Source organism: Aspergillus stella-maris, assembly GCF_047715825.1.
Source record: "Aspergillus stella-maris strain CBS 113639 unplaced genomic scaffold BDV14scaffold_3, whole genome shotgun sequence".
Lineage (NCBI taxonomy): Eukaryota > Fungi > Ascomycota > Eurotiomycetes > Eurotiales > Aspergillaceae > Aspergillus > Aspergillus stella-maris.
This window is the reverse complement of record NW_027396797.1, coordinates 729884-744959: the sequence shown is the minus strand read 5'-3', so window position 1 is coordinate 744959 and position 15076 is coordinate 729884. Positions and strand designations below refer to the sequence as shown.

Below are 15076 nucleotides of genomic sequence, written 5' to 3'. Positions count from 1 at the left end.
ACAACCTCGATGTGTCAATCGATGGCTCCGGGCTCGGGAGTCGGATGTCCGATCGAACTTTGAATATTGGATTTGCCAATTGCTATCAGCGGAGCTTTAGAAGTCCCAGTATCAGAAGTACGTTCGGAGAAGTCCTCCGGTTGGACTTGATAGACGGAGGATACCGAGGACGACCGCCAATGGCGGCGGCAACAAACAAATATCGAACGAACGGTGTTCTCCCGTCTGCGTTGCTTGCTTGTTCGTGTCCCCCCGTGGCGTCCGGAGTCGACTCAGTCGAAGCAGTGGACCTGATCATCTCAATGATTTGAGCACTTGACAAACAGATCAACTGGATGGGTTGTCCGCGAATTCCCACCTGGGTAAGAAGCTACAGGCCGTGAAAGCCACTGAGTGAAGTCACGGGTACGTCTCCATCCCTAGAATATGTATTCCTCCGTAGTCCAGATACTGGACTAGGAGGCTAGATCGCACCCTGATCGGCGATGCATCATGCATAACCGTCGCTCGCTGGAATCCAATCCAAATCGGAAATTGGGGGTGATAGTGATACCAACAGAGCGGATGGAAGAAGTTGTCATAGACCACTACGCCACTGACGCCTCTTTTCGCTTTATCTGTTCGTTGTAATGTAGATACATTCCTTGCCCGTCCAGTCAAGAGGAGCACATTGAAAGGAGGGCATTGGTTGGAGCAAGGAGACTCTTGGAGGATTCCAGAGTTCCAATCGCGGGCCGAAGCGTTGAGCTCCCAAGGTCCTCTTTCCTCTGTATCGTACTTTGGTCAAGCCATCTATTAGTCAGCAGCTAGGGAGCTCCTGGTAATCTTCGCGAATTAATTCGAATACCAGGGGCCACACGGCCTAAGGCCAACCAGGAAAGGCCGATCAGGGGGGCCATCTGCAATCTGCATGATTATCGCGAGTTACCTGGTTCACGGGACAGACTAAAAAGATGGCTGAGTATTCGTTTTTCAGCCCTCGGAGGGTAAGATGGGAGACTCGCTGCAACGCTGGAGTCATGTCTTTCAGCGCTGATTCTCAGCTCTGACTCTGAGTCTCTGACGTGGCTGGCATGGGTAGGGTGTACAGAGTACGATCGCCACGCGATCGTCTGGGTACAGGACACAGCGTCCAAGAGAGCACCGTCCGGCGTCAAGGCGTGCCGAATCAACCCTGGTCGTGGTGGAAGCGTCGTGTCTGACTCCCGCCTGATTGATAACGAATCATTATTCCTTCGCTCTTACCTAACGGATAGTTTGGGGGTCAGTTTCAGCTGTCACTTTGTTGCTTTTTGCTTTCCGTCAAAGTCAGACAAATACTCCGTATTCGTGTACCCATTGAGAACCGTATGCGTCTCTCTAGTCTCTCTAGTCTCTACAGTCTTATCTGCTGTCGTCTGAGCTGAGGCCGACTATGGCCTTGTTTTCCATGTTGGCGACTCAACGCCCGTCGCATCTTACTCACTCTTCGTATTGTAAGACCATGTCTAATGAGGTAGCCATGCGATTCGGATGCAGTGCAACTCCGTTCCACGAGACGCCGCAAATAGTCCGTAGGCACACAAGGTCTAAGCTCTGAGCGACAGAGTCCAATACAGGACTTGGGTTGTGGCAATGGGTGTTACTGTGCTTTGGGCCCGAAATGAGTTGCCTGATTCGAACAGTGGGACAGGTCTTTGTCGGGAGTGAACGGTGTCTGTCGTCTCCGAGACCATGTTTCTGGGTTGTCTCGCAGTCAGAAGTGTGCACTGCAGTTGAGCGTCGTTGGGAGAAAAGGGGGCTCGCATCACCGAGCAGAAACCCATTCCCAGTCGCAATGCTATCTCATCTCCCACGTATCCTGAAAATCAGTCATATACATATAAGATCGCGTACCGTAGTATCGTGCGGCTATATCGGATATCGCAAAAGTTTGAAAGGCCCCAGGATATGCGATTCGGGCGGGTGCGTGGGAGCGTCTGCGCTCCTGCAGGTGGTTGCTTTTTCCGAGTGCCGCGTCTGCAGTTTGCCCGTCAGAAACCGATTAGTGAACTGATGGCACGACAGTAGACGGAGAGGTAATCTTGGAGGCAGTGTTTGAGAAGAGTTTCTTTTTCCTGAAGAAAGTCACGGGATACTGCGGGTGGACTATACTCTGTAGAGACATGACAGGATGAGACGTGGCGGCTGCGACCGAGGAGATTGGCTCTCAGACCTCAAGTCTTGAGAATGCGCGTACAATTATTGAGCTTCTCGGCCCAAATCTATTGTGGTTGCCTCGGACTGTCGTGATCGAAATATGTCATGTCTAATCGGCTGTTGCAGCTGTCAGATGAGATGGAGACGGAATTTCCGGTTCCAAGATTCTTCATGGGAGATCACCGATCATTGATTCAAACCCGCCGAGCAGAAGCGGAGATTAATCTCGATTTCTCATAATCTGTAGTGGATGCTACTGAGGCTGTCTGCACCCATTGTGACAGGTGGTACTTTGGCACGTGTGGCTTGTGTAGCAGAAATGTGTATATCGTTCAGTAATGTCGGTGGGTAAATTGGTGATTGTGATATATTCAATCCAGCAATGTGATAAATCTCGCCTTCGAACAAGAACTTACCCAGGCCATAATTGCTTCCCGGCTCTCAGACTCCAGCCCAGCATCAGAGTTCAGCCACTATTCGTTGCCCCCTGCTTCGATCGCATAACTTATCCCAGGTTGTCGACAATAATTCTGCAAGGCGTGTTCGCATACCGTGCGAACAGACCCCCAGCCCTTCAGCCTCCCGCTTGGTGCCCTTGCGGATCGGTAGATCGCCTGCGACGCCTGGGCTCTGCAAGCTGCAAGCTGCATGCAGGCGAAGATTAGCATGCGCTTAAGCGTATCCGATTGTCGTACGAGCAAGCACCGTTCCGAGGACTAGGCCCGATATCTATCTCTCGGCCTCTGGGGGTGGGTTAATATCTGATCTGCTGCAGATGGAACGGATCACGAAACCCCTGTTGCCATGCGAGACTTGCCAGAGAACGAAAGTTCAGCCGTCGCTTAGGTATTTGAATCCGGACCGATTGAGACCTCAAACATTCCTAATTCAAGCTGACGCTTGGTTGAAACAAAGTTTCTGGTAGAGAACGCCTGAATCAGGGGGGCAGTAAATTGATGAACCTGGGTTATCTGGGGATGAAAAGAGCACATAGGAGTGTCGTAAGTTTGTAACATTTTGAAGACATAACTTGTCTCTGCAAATGGCCACTCCTTTTGGAGGTCATATTGACTATTTGCCACTATGGATGAGTATGAGGTTTTTTGTCGCCGGTCGGACACCCCATATATCCTCATCAAGGAAGTGACTGCGCTCCGTATGCAGTTACCCCGTGGGCAATCATCCTTCCTCTCTCGTCCTGCAAAAAGTACGAACGAATTAGGGCGATCAACAATGCAGCGAGAGATGGGGATCTCCTGGAAAAGGAGACGACGATCATCCTGCAGGCTCTAACCCGTAAGGGCGGTGGTGTAACGCGGTATCGTCCCCCTGCCAACCCCGACTCAACCACCACAAATTGGGCTCAACGTTTATCTTCCTCGACCTGGGCCGATGCTCTTTGATGTTTAATGTGGCTTTAACTGTTTCTGTAGCCGGATCGTTCTCCGTCTTGGTTGTTGGGATGCCTGACCCGCGTTGGAGTGGTTTCTCGGACCATATTACATCGATGAGGGTGTGGCTGAAAAACGATTGGTACGGGGGCCGAGAGCTCAGCAATTGTGGAGAAGCGAATCCTTCCTTGTGAATGCTCTGAAAAAGTCACAAAGTCCGACGGCACACTGCGCTGAATAATGTCTCGTATGGATGGGAAAACTGGGTTCTCCGTAGTAAGTCGTCGCTTTAGGCTTTGACGTGGAAGATGTTATCGCAAAGTGGTCCAACGGTCCGCGCTGTGAACCATGGATGAGCTTCGCAGAGTCTGGACTCTGGACTTCCAGAATCGTTCTGGAAGGCGAATTACCCGCTGGGCTGCAGGAGGGACGTGATGATCGACTTCTCAAGCTCCTAACAAGGAACTTTTCCTGCACCGAACCCACTTAATGCAGACGCCAATGCAGGAACATCTGCATAGCGGACGCTGTTATAGATAACGTACCGAGGGGGGTTCGACGGTATCTAAAATCCATGGAGGAAGATGTTAGAGGTCCCATGTCTGCGGTTCAGCCAGTCGGACTCAGCAGAACGCTTGCACGGATTCGCGCGCTGCGTCATAAAAAGACTTCACCCTGTCCTGACTCCTGACTCGTGATGATACCAGGTCATTTATTGCTCGTCTAACTCTAACCTAGCACCGGGCCTGCGCTTCAACGGTAGCCTCGCTGGACCCCGCTGGACCCCGGTCATCGTATCGCGGTTTTGGCTAGTGTTGCTGTCTATCATGGTCAAAGTATCGCTAGATTTGCCTCATGCACCGAGGATCAACCTTGTATCCAGTTTTCATGCCTTTCGGAGTTGGGTCTCCGGGGCGCCGGGTGTCCTGAGGCCTGGCTGTTGAGTGACCAATCTCCAAGCTTATGGGCAGCCAATCTGTAACGACAAAACCAGTGACACTAATTTGGCACGAGGAAAGAGATGAAAAAATCCTGAAGGGCCGAGACATGTGCTTCTTGCTGGCAGACGTAACCTGTGGAAGCTGAAGATGGACCGCGGGCCCGCAACCCGCGTGGCTGTTGCTAGGATCAAATCCAATCGAGCCAGGGAGCCGATCCTGCGTCGTTGCTCAAGAGTCAGGACGGCTTTTTTCCGTCAACTCGATCCACCCACTATCAGCGAAGCTGATGACGGGATATTTTCCCGGTCGCCTACTGGCTATAGCGAGAGAGGTAATCAAACATGGGGGAGACACCGTTGTTTGTTAGTGTTGGGTTTTGGGGAGGAACCCTTCTGAGAAGAGTGCTGAGTGACACGACAGCCGTTACCCCAGGCAAGCAAAGATGGAACGCGTTCAAGAGCTGGAACCTGAAAGACGGTGGATGCGTGGAACTGGAACGGCGGAACAGCAGGCAGGCTGGTCCGCTGTGGGGGAGAACAGGATGGGAAAGACGCTAGAAGGTTGGAAGCGACGAGGAAGATTCGATGGCGGACTGCTGGGTGGGCTGGCGGTACCGTATGCTGTACGCTGTACGTAACTGGTAATGCTGGGACGGGGGGAAGGCGGGAAGCTGTGGGTTCGTCCTGCTCTCTCCGTTCAGGTCCTGTCCTGGATCGTTTCTGTCCAGATTATTGTCCACTGTCCAGGCCCTTGCCCAGGCGGGTTTCCCCCGTGACCATCGCGCAGAAAAAGCAATGTGTGCCGGGAGACAAAGCCACATCTGATGTGAAAGAAAACTCTACAGAGAAGATTGATAGATGTTGGTTTGTTTGAGGTTGGAGGTTGGAAGCCGGAAGGATCGTGACTTGCCGCCCGTGAAAGAATCAAAGAAAGCGTCTACGGAAGGTGCTGCTACACTAACGGCTACCCTCCATCTCCAGCGCCCGTTGAGGTCAGGAAGGGCCTGCTTCTAGCCTTCTACCCATGACAACCAGCCAGTCGGATGATGTCAGTCCTGTACCTGCGTTGCACATCACCGTACCCTTGGGTCAGATCATCAAAGGGCCAAGAGACGCAGCTTCTGGAAAATCATGTATGGAAGCGTCGGGCTGCGTTTCAGCTTTTGAGTCTGCTCAAAAAATGATACGATTTGCTCTCGGAGAGCCGGGGTATTGCCTGTCAAGCGTCAAGCTACAAGCGCCGCGTCTTTATTCTGCCTCGGTCCTCAATATCCAACCATTGACGGCATTAATGCTCATTCGCACTGGCGCCGCCAATGACAGCGACCATCTGAAAATTCGGAACTGACTGATTGACGTTTGCAAATCCGGTTGGAAAATGAAAGAAAATCAATAAAAATGGGCGAGACCTAACCTCTGGAGCCCGGAGAATGGAGACGGTTTGTATAGGGCTTGGGGATCGCAGGCGCCGGGCCAGCCGGACTCTGGGACTTTTAGTGCCCCTGATTCTAGTCAGGTCCTTCGTCACCACTCACCACGCGAGACCTGATCAAACCCAGACAAGCCTGGCGGGTCCTGTAGGCGACGGGGACTGGATTCGGATCCATCCGCGGTCCTCTTTGCTGCATAAAACTGGTCCAGTTGGTCCGAAGAATCGGTTCCTAGCTCTGATTTCCCTGATGAGCAGGAGTGGAGAGCTCTCATTTCTTTCTTTCTTTATTTTCGTTCTTTTTCCCAGATCAGTTTCATGTGTGCACCTTCGCGCTTGGTGGCTGGGCCTGACGCCATCAGAGTCATTGGCCCCCTGGTTCCGTAATATTTCATCGCGGGTTTATTTTTGGGGAGCAATCAAAGTCCCCCGAGGTCTCCCCGGCCTCTGACTGCGCCGCCGTTGGACCTTTCAGCTTCCGATATGTACTCTGCCGCCAGATGCATTATTGGGGCGGTTTCCCAACAGCCAACAGGTCAACATCTTGAGGGCAGCAAGATAACCGATCAGAAGACAAAGAAGGGTTGCCTGAAGGGGTGGAAAAATAATGGAGCGCAGAACCCCCTAAGAAGGCCAAAGAAAGGGGCAAAGGAAAGATGATGGATCGCTAATTCGCTCGCTGGAGTCCACTGAGTCTTCGCGTTCCCTTCTACCGGGACGGGAGAGCCGCAGAGCTTCTGATTAGTATTCTTGCTGTAAAATAAACATGACGATTTATCTATTAATCTGCCATTTTTCCTCTTTGGGCTTTTATTTTCTTTTTCCCTTTTCGATCTTATTCTGTGTCTACGGCCTCCCTGCGAGAGTTTAAGCCTTGCTTTTTCTGTCTCTAATTTTTTTTTGTTTAATTAAGATTTCTCAACCATCCCAAAAAGATAGGTACCTCTTTACAAGCCCTCGCTTTATATACCGTGGTCCCCCTACCGTCCTGCTTCTTGAAATTCCTCATCCATCCATTCCTTGACGGTCACCTTCTACCATACCTCTCTACCTCCTACCTTACCTTACTCTCTTCGTCATTCCTCTTTACTCCGTCCTAAGGCCTCTTCATTACGTGACCAACTTCCTCCCTTGAATCCTCTATCTTCCTTCCACTCGCCGGAACACACGCAACACTTCCGCGGCACTTTCTCCCTTCCATCCTCCTTGCTGCGCTAGCCTCTCCGCGAACCGACTCTTTGTCGATTTCTATATTTCAACCAGCGAACCATCCAGCCATCTTCCCTGCATAATTATCTACCTTACGAGCAACCGCTATTTTTCGCTACAACCACAACAAATCAGATTCAGAAGGACCGGTCCTCTGATTCCGTGCGCTGCATCATCCCTCGCGATTCTTTGTCTACCTAGTTCCCGGTACTTTGGCGTCGTCGCATTCCTGCCCTACCTGCTCATCCTGCCTCGTCACGTCGTCACCCTGCCTTAAATTGGGGTTGTGGGCTGCTTAAAGGATCGGATCTCACCTGCAGCTGCGACATTGCCTGGAATCTTGATACCCTACTAGTCACTCCGCTGTCCAACACCGACTAGACCACAGCCACCGGCTGAATTGCGCTTTCTGGAATATTATTAAAAGCTGAGTGAGATCTACTCTGTCACTATTTCAAGCGTGAGTCATTCCCCGTTCTTCTACTCCGTGTTCATAAACCTTGCGAGTCCCGCTGCTCTGGCCACCCCGTCAATTGAAAATCCACCTAATCTGACCATGACTGTGTGCGCAGACCTCAACATGATTCTCCGAGACCTCTCAGCTTGCAACATGGGACGGGGCGCCTACGACACGACGGGGGTGAAGAAGCCCGGCGCTCCTCCACCACCACCGAAATAAACACTCAAACTCCCGAAGCATGTGCCAACCACATGATACTGCGATTTTGTCTTTTTTCCTATGTTGTGTGGAAAAGTCGCTTGTGGTTTCGTCCCAATGGCGTCTTGGCTTCTGGAGTTTGACGTGTCTGTTCATGAAGTCGATCTTCATTGTAAGTGGTCCTCGCGGCTGCCGCAGCTGTACATTTGTTTCATCGCTAACTTGGCCTTGCAGTTCCCTGTAACACTACCTCGTCTATCATCGGCCGCTATTCGTTTCGGGCTTCATAGAGTTCTTTAATACCGCCATTCTCCAAGTGGAGCTTCTACGTTCAGCACTCTTCGATCGACACGACCGTGCCTTTTATTTCCTTCTTTTCTCTTCGACCGACTGTCGACCTCCTTATCCACTATTCCTACCACCTTTAATATCTTACCGCCACGAACCAGTTCAGGGCCATGATCAGTTTTGACACCAAAAGTGCTGCGATACTATCTGGATTATCATTTTTTTTTTTTGACATTTGGGGTTTATCTATTGTTTCTTTTGTACAGGCGTTTGGGATAGACAGGAACTGGGCTGATTATTCTGGGATGCAATGGGTTGATACCAAGACAGATTAGATTTTGTGGCCTCGCGGCCAACATTATTTTGTTTTTCTTTTTTGTTGTTGTGCTTTTTTGCTTTTTGCCCGATATTAGATTCCCTTTGTTAGCAAAGAGTGGTACTTTTGTCGCAAGTTCTGTACACTATCATGAGATTTCAGAGAATGAAAGCCTGAGGTGTTGGCAAGTGTCTTTTTTTCTTGGATCCATTATTTAACAAATAACCTTCGACCAACAAGCCATTGGCCCTTTCGACACCGCCGTTCGATGACATCTTCTTGGTCTTGATTGTTAGCCGGGATTTTACAGACGCAGGTTCGCTTTCATTCGCCCAAGCCCTGTTGAATCAAGCTAACAGTGCCTTAGTATCTGTCCGCACTCCGCAGACCCTGGTCGAGAATCCAGCGTTCTTATGGTACGAGAGTCCTGTGCTTCCTTTTTTGGGCAGCTATCGGGGCTGCAGAGTGTTCAACCCGTGCGAGGCTGGGGATGTAACCTCTAGTCTCATTCAAAAGGGCCTGCACCGTCGCTCTTTGGCACGTCATTCCTCCGACTGCGTGTCGACGCACGTTGGCATGTACAACCCATTCGTCTATGCCGACTACTGCTGGGAACTGGGTACTAGGTACGGCGTATGGGCCAGCGGACACACTACCGTGACTTGTACCCAAAGGCTTGCAGTTCCGCCCAATCAAAGTGGACTTCGTTGGGTGTTAATGATCGATGCATTCAATTGGCGGTGGTCTGTGTTTGGTTCAAGATTAGAGATGGAGGCCTAAAGCTTTGTTTCCTTTTGAGTTGTTCGAGATGTTCAAGTCTTAGCACCTGCAACTGCAATCTGGCTGGCTTCCTCCGCGATAGTGCAGGTGCTGCTGCGTTGGGGTCGTAGAACTACTCTAGAACCGGCCGAGAAGCTTACTACTCCATAGTACTTCAGAGATCTGCCAGAACTGATTGCTGCTTTGGCGGAAGACGACGTCCGACAACAATAGACCTATCGCGCTGCAAGCAAACAAAATGAACCGAGCTTTTCTGAGAATCAGGTACCATTAGCTAATATTGCCAGAGGCTCCCTGTTGTTTGACAGTCTGACACACTGGAGGATCGCAAGAACTGCTGGAACCGAACAGCCAAACCAAACCAAACCAAACTCACTCCCGCCGTGCGTTCCCGTGACTGCTACCTGCACTAAGCTGTTCCCGGCCTAGCTCCATCAGCTGCCCACGTCTCCGCCTCTTACGACGGTTGCGACTGGTGCCGATGTAATCGCATCGACCGACTCTCTGACGAAATCTGTCTTGAGGATCAACTAAATCGACCTCTCCAAAGGTCTAGATACCAAATTACAAGGCATTTAGCAAGCCGGCCCAAGGCTATCCTGTCCACCGCTCTTTTCTTACGTACTGAATCTGGTATGTGTGTCTATGCGTCTCTCCATTTGTCTGCTGCCTGTCAAACAACCCCTGCTTTGCAAACCGAACACAGGCTGCCTGTTCTTGCGTGGATCTGACACTCATTTTTCTTATTTTCTTTTTTGCGCCTAGGCTACTCAGATTGCTTTGTGCTTTGTCCCGCTTCCTGCGACTTGAAATCATCCGTCGACCGACCTCGATAAACCGGCTGTTGCTGCTGGATCCATCTGCAAGACGACCTGATCGCCAAATCCGTTGGGCTCTCTAGCCAGCCATCATGTCTGAGTCAACAGCTGCAAATGCTCCCAAGCCGAGCAGTAGCGTCAAATTGGTACTTCTGGGAGAAGCCGCTGTCGGAAAGGTACGTTTCGTTTTCCCTGGCGTGGTATCTGCGCTCGGCATTCGTGGCCCTCGTTGTACAATGTAACCAAAGGAGACCGAGCTAATCTGAACGATTTGCCGTGAATAGTCCTCGCTGGTGCTGCGCTTCGTCAACAATGACTTTCAAGAGAACAAGGAGCCCACGATTGGAGGTAAGCGACCGGAGGCAAAACAGCAATGACGATTGCCACTTGACTCATCGCTGCTTTGCTCTACGCCGTGTTTCAGCGGGAAGCTGACTATCGCAGCTGCCTTTCTGACTCAGAAATGCTCCCTCCCGACCCGGACAATCAAGTTTGAGATCTGGGATACCGCCGGTCAGGAGCGCTTCGCCTCGCTCGCCCCGATGTACTACCGCAATGCCCAAGCGGCGCTGGTCGTCTACGATGTCACCAAGCCGTCGTCTCTGACAAAGGCCAAGCACTGGGTGGCGGAGCTTCAGAGACAAGCCAGTCCCGGCATCGTGATTGCCCTCGTAGGCAACAAGCTCGATTTGACGAATGACGGCGGAGAGACACAGACCGAGACCGAGCCCGAGACAAATGCGGAGGGTGAGGACGCTGGTGAGAACCAAGAAGACCAGGAGGACAACACACCTGGGGATGCCCGCAAAGTGTCGACGCGGGAGGCCAGCACGTATGCGGAAGAGGAGAGTCTTTTGTTCTTTGAGACCAGTGCAAAGACAGGGTTGAACGTAGTCGACGTCTTCACTGCCATTGCCAACGCCATCCCGGAGAGCAGTCTGAAGAGCGGACGAGGTGCCGGCGCAGGCACCGGGCAGACTACGCTTGGAGGTGGCGGCCGATCGGGCGACGACTCACGAGTGAACCTGGGAGATCGTGGCGCCGCGACAGCAAAGGAAGGCTGTGCCTGTTAATATTTGTAATTATCCATTTGCTGCAGATACCGTCAGTTCGCCCGGTTTGCCGTGTTTTCAGTTCCTTCAGCTCCAGAGTGACCTCTGTTTTGTTTCTACCGGCGTCTGACTTGCCTTTTTTGTCCCGTTCAGCTACCTCAGCGACCAGCTATTAGTAGCCTGTATTGATACTGAGTACATAGACGTTCTTCCATATTAATTTTCATCTAGTAAAGTACCGCTGTACCTGACTTGATAGAGGGTGAGCGGAGTCACATGACCTTAACCCGCACTAAACCGCATCCAGCCACAGACCCCAGCTAAGCGAGTCCCGAGCCTCCGATCCCACAGCCCAAACTCCGCTGCACAGTGAATTTACTGTTTCGTTTGTTCTCCGTCGACCAACCCGCCAGCAACCACATCCCAACGGGCAAGCAGCCGCACAGTCAGATTCCTCGTCTGCACTACCACCATCTCTTGCAACATGGCTGCCATCAACAAGATCGCCCCCAACTCGCCGAGCAGGGCGAACCCCTCCGAGCTCGAGACCGCGATCGCCGGTGCTCTGTTCGACTTGGAGAGCAACACATCCGACCTGAAGGCTACCCTGCGGCCTTTGCAGTTCACTTCTGCTCGTGAGGTAAGGATTGGATCTTTATTTGGTTTTAGATTGCGGGTTTGAAGGGGGGGAATTGGAGGGAGGAAATATGTTGGGTTTTGAGGGTCGGATATTGCGAAAAGAGAATTCCTGGGATTGATTGATACCTGTCAATTGATTCGCATGGGATATGGAAATTGGAGTTCTGTTCTTTGTGGGATTTGGGAATCGCGTCGCTTTTTTCTGCGGGTTATCAATTTCGAGATTTTGACATGGTTTCTAACATTATGAATTTTAGGTCGAGGTCGGCCACGGCAAGAAGGCTGTCATTGTCTTCGTCCCCGTCCCTCTCCTCCAGAGCTTCCACAAGATCCAGCAGCGGTACGCTACGCTCCCTCACTCCCACAACACACAGCACATAATAACTACCTGAACCCCACAAAAATACCCATCGCAAATCACAAACCACACCAAACCACCAAAAAAAAAAGAACCCAACTGACCAAAACCAAACAGTCTCACCCGCGAGCTCGAGAAGAAGTTCTCCGACCGCCACGTCCTCTTCGTCGCCCAGCGCCGCATCCTCCCCCGCCCCAAGCGCAGCGTCAACTCCCGCACCAACCAGAAGCAGAAGCGCCCCCGCTCGCGCACCCTCACGGCCGTCCACGACGCCATCCTCGACGACCTCGTCTACCCCGTTGAGATCGTCGGCAAGCGCACCCGTACCAAGGAGGACGGCAGCAAGACGCTCAAGGTCGTCCTTGACGAGAAGGAGCGTGGTGGTGTTGACCACCGCCTCGACGCCTACGGCGAGGTCTACCGCCGTTTGACGGGTCGTGCTGTTGTGTTCGAGTTCCCTCAGGGTGGTGCTTCTGAGTTCTAAGCGGATCGTTTTTAAATGAATTGTCTGGTTTGAGCTTGGAGTGTCTCTCGTCCGCTGGTGGATGGATGGATGAATGGGAGTAATGATTCGAGTAGGGAGTGTGTGAAATAAAATAGATTCCGTTCTCCCTAATACTCGAATTCTCTATTTCCTCTCTGCTTCTGACACTTGGGGAAGATGATGATGGGAAATGGGAAAGGATGGAATGTGATGTGATGTGATAAATACACTCATGATCTGTTTTGGCCCGGGCTGTTCTTTTGTTCGGCGTGGTTGAAAGATAAAAAAATTACCCAATTTCAGTTCACTCTTCCTTCGTACTGGGTCTGTAGATTACTGCTGCTGCTACTGCATGGCATCGTGCCGGGCATGGACGAAAGAACGTATGTAAGGTACAATAGGGTATATCGATTGCGCGGGTCCTCTATCTATTTACTTGCGAGATGAGGTATGAAGTAGGCAAGTATCACAACTTGGTAATCCGTCCAACCCCCAAAACCATCCAATACGCCAACTCCCTCTTCACACCACCTCCCGCAGCCCCCAAAGCAGAAGAAAGCCCGTCCTTCCCTTCATCGCCTTCCATCGGACTATCCGAGTCCCACTCCATGCGCACGAACACTGGAATCTCAAGGACGTCTTCATCCGGCTGAATCTGTTGTTTCGGGTCACTGCCCTGCCCGCTCCAGTCGATAGCGGGTGAAGACGGGTCCCTGTCGCTGTCGCTGTCATTCTCTGTGTCGTCGCTATCATTTCCACCGCCAAAAGAAGCGGCTGCTTTTGATAGTTTGCTCAGTGCGCTTCCTGGCAATGAACCGGGTACAACTTCAAGTACGACGGTGGTCCAATTGCGGCCCTTTTCCCAGACTTTGCCGGCTTCGGCGACGCGTTCGTAGGGTGAGCTGGTTACGGGCTCGAGTGCTTCGCTCCAGGCGTCTTTGTTTGCGCCGATGTCGAATTGCGGGCAGAGGATTGTAACCTTTGATGCGACGCGGCCGGGGGTAACGGATGGTGTTGCGAGTGTGATTCGGATAGGATCGAACATGTGGTTCTTTAGCGTAAGTAAGAGCTGAATGGGCTTTTGGGGGGTGAGGGCGTTGAGGTTTGGCGGTGGTTGATGATGCGATGAGGATGAGGGAGGAAGGACAAGAGGTCGGAGTGTAGGGTGCGGGATGTAGCTGAGGGCGATGAGGCGAATACGGTATCTGACGGATTGGGGCTTGAATTCGGGTTTGACGAGAATATGCTTGCATGACTTGCATCGTTTGGAACGCTTCGTGCGGAGTAGTGTAGGGAGTGGGAGAAGGTCTTCGACGAAGCGCACGGAGGGGGATTGGGTTGCGCGCTGCTCGAGAGAGGCGGTGCCGTCCCAGCCGCAGTCGTCGGAGCCAAGGCGTCGGATGATGGCTGTTTCTGAGTCTGGACTGGGAACGGAGAGGCCTTCGCTTTCTGTCTGGGCTTCCCTCATGACGGGAGGTCTGGCCCGAGATTTCTTGTTGGTGTTGCCGTAGAGCGTTGACAAACGGGACTGAGTGTAGATCGACATGATGCGTTGGAGAGTATTCGGGGAAGAGAATTGGCCAGCGAAATCACCTGGGTCGACACCGGTGGTTGTCGTCGCAGCGATTTGGTCTTTGTAGAAGTTCTTGAGGGCGGCGAAGCGAGCATCGCGAGTACGCGGCGTGGTGTTTGTAGGTTGCTCTTCAGGCCCGCTCGCTGAATCCGGTGGGAGTTGTTCATCGATGGACGCATACATGGACAGCGGAGACTTGAGGTCGCTGAATGCCCTTGACCCCCTGGTACGAGACCCAGCGGTTGAAGCAAGGTCGGTCGTCAACTTTGTCAGCTGAGCGCGGATACTGGTCGGTTTGTCGAACTTGATCCCAATGTCCAGCGTCGACCACATGCAGTAGCTACAAGATAGAACCCAAGGGCCTGCATGTTCTCCTGATGGGTCACCCTCCAGCGCCGTAACGGCCAGGGGCGCCGTACAGCTCGGACAATTGAAGCAATTTCGCCCGCATCTGTCACCCGTCAGTCTCACCTCCCGCATATCCTAGACTGGAAACGCACCGGTTCCCTTCGTGTCGAACCAAACTGCTCGGCGTCTCAAACAAACAGCTCGGGCAGTACCAACATAGTATCTCCTCCGTAATGCAGCGCGAGCATTTGATCTGGTGGCAGTCTTCGCAGTATAGGAGTTGCTCCGGTGGGTACAGCGAGAAGTTTGATCGCGGGGCTCGCGGGTCAAAAGTCTGCTCGTCTTCCTCGTCGTCAATTATACATTCTGGTCGGGGCTTCTCGGGGCTAGCTTTCTGAGGTGATTCTCTCGATCTGCGTTTTCTGGATGGGTCGGGCACGGGGGTGTTTGCACACGGGCAGGAGATGAACGTGTATGGGAAAGGAGCCGCCATGCTATAAGTCATAAATAGACGAATAATCAAGAGTGAAGGAAGAGTAGGTACTCACCTGCCTAGCCCAATTGAAGGGTTGGGCAACCGATTGCTGACAGAGGCGGCGTTGTTTGCGGGAGAAG

The 15076-nt window shown here is 52.1% G+C and overlaps 4 protein-coding genes across 4 annotated transcripts; 3 read left to right on the top strand and 1 right to left on the bottom strand.

Moving 5' to 3' along the window:
- The first annotated feature begins 5233 nt into the window (after window positions 1-5233).
- Window positions 5234-6692, top strand: BDV14DRAFT_164261 (uncharacterized protein). The gene has a single exon (XM_073767156.1). It carries the CDS (start codon window positions 5940-5942, stop codon window positions 6387-6389), a length of 450 nt encoding a protein of 149 aa, XP_073633036.1. The 5' UTR covers window positions 5234-5939; the 3' UTR covers window positions 6390-6692.
- Window positions 6693-9689: 2997 nt separating this feature from the next.
- BDV14DRAFT_164254 (Rab family GTPase) lies at window positions 9690-11291 on the top strand. The gene is made up of 4 exons (XM_073767155.1): window positions 9690-9822; window positions 9955-10183; window positions 10292-10355; window positions 10452-11291. The coding sequence occupies exons 2-4, from the start codon at window positions 10100-10102 to the stop codon at window positions 11078-11080; spliced, it is 777 nt and encodes a 258-aa protein (XP_073633035.1). The 5' UTR covers window positions 9690-9822; window positions 9955-10099; the 3' UTR covers window positions 11081-11291.
- A 252-nt stretch (window positions 11292-11543) lies between these two features.
- BDV14DRAFT_195607 (40S ribosomal protein eS7) lies at window positions 11544-12540 on the top strand (the record flags this gene model as incomplete). The annotated part of the gene is made up of 3 exons (XM_073772260.1): window positions 11544-11699; window positions 11956-12038; window positions 12174-12540. 3 exons carry the CDS (start codon window positions 11544-11546, stop codon window positions 12538-12540), a joined length of 606 nt encoding a protein of 201 aa, XP_073633034.1.
- A 466-nt stretch (window positions 12541-13006) lies between these two features.
- BDV14DRAFT_195606 (putative dynactin Arp1 p62 subunit RO2) lies at window positions 13007-14954 on the bottom strand (the record flags this gene model as incomplete). Its single annotated transcript, XM_073772259.1, has 2 exons — window positions 13007-14564; window positions 14614-14954. The coding sequence occupies 2 exons, from the start codon at window positions 14952-14954 to the stop codon at window positions 13007-13009; spliced, it is 1899 nt and encodes a 632-aa protein (XP_073633033.1).
- Between the last annotated feature and the right edge of the window lie 122 nt (window positions 14955-15076).

Bases quoted from the DNA above. Each gene is read 5' to 3' on its own strand.
- BDV14DRAFT_164261 (XM_073767156.1), top strand. From the start codon at position 5,940: ATGGAGACGGTTTGTATAGGGCTTGGGGATCGCAGGCGCCGGGCCAGC.
- BDV14DRAFT_164254 (XM_073767155.1), top strand. From the start codon at position 10,100: ATGTCTGAGTCAACAGCTGCAAATGCTCCCAAGCCGAGCAGTAGCGTC. The intron at 10,184-10,291 runs GTACGTTTCGTT...TGCCGTGAATAG, and splicing joins GAGAAGCCGCTGTCGGAAAG to TCCTCGCTGGTGCTGCGCTT. The intron at 10,356-10,451 runs GTAAGCGACCGG...TGACTATCGCAG, and splicing joins CAAGGAGCCCACGATTGGAG to CTGCCTTTCTGACTCAGAAA.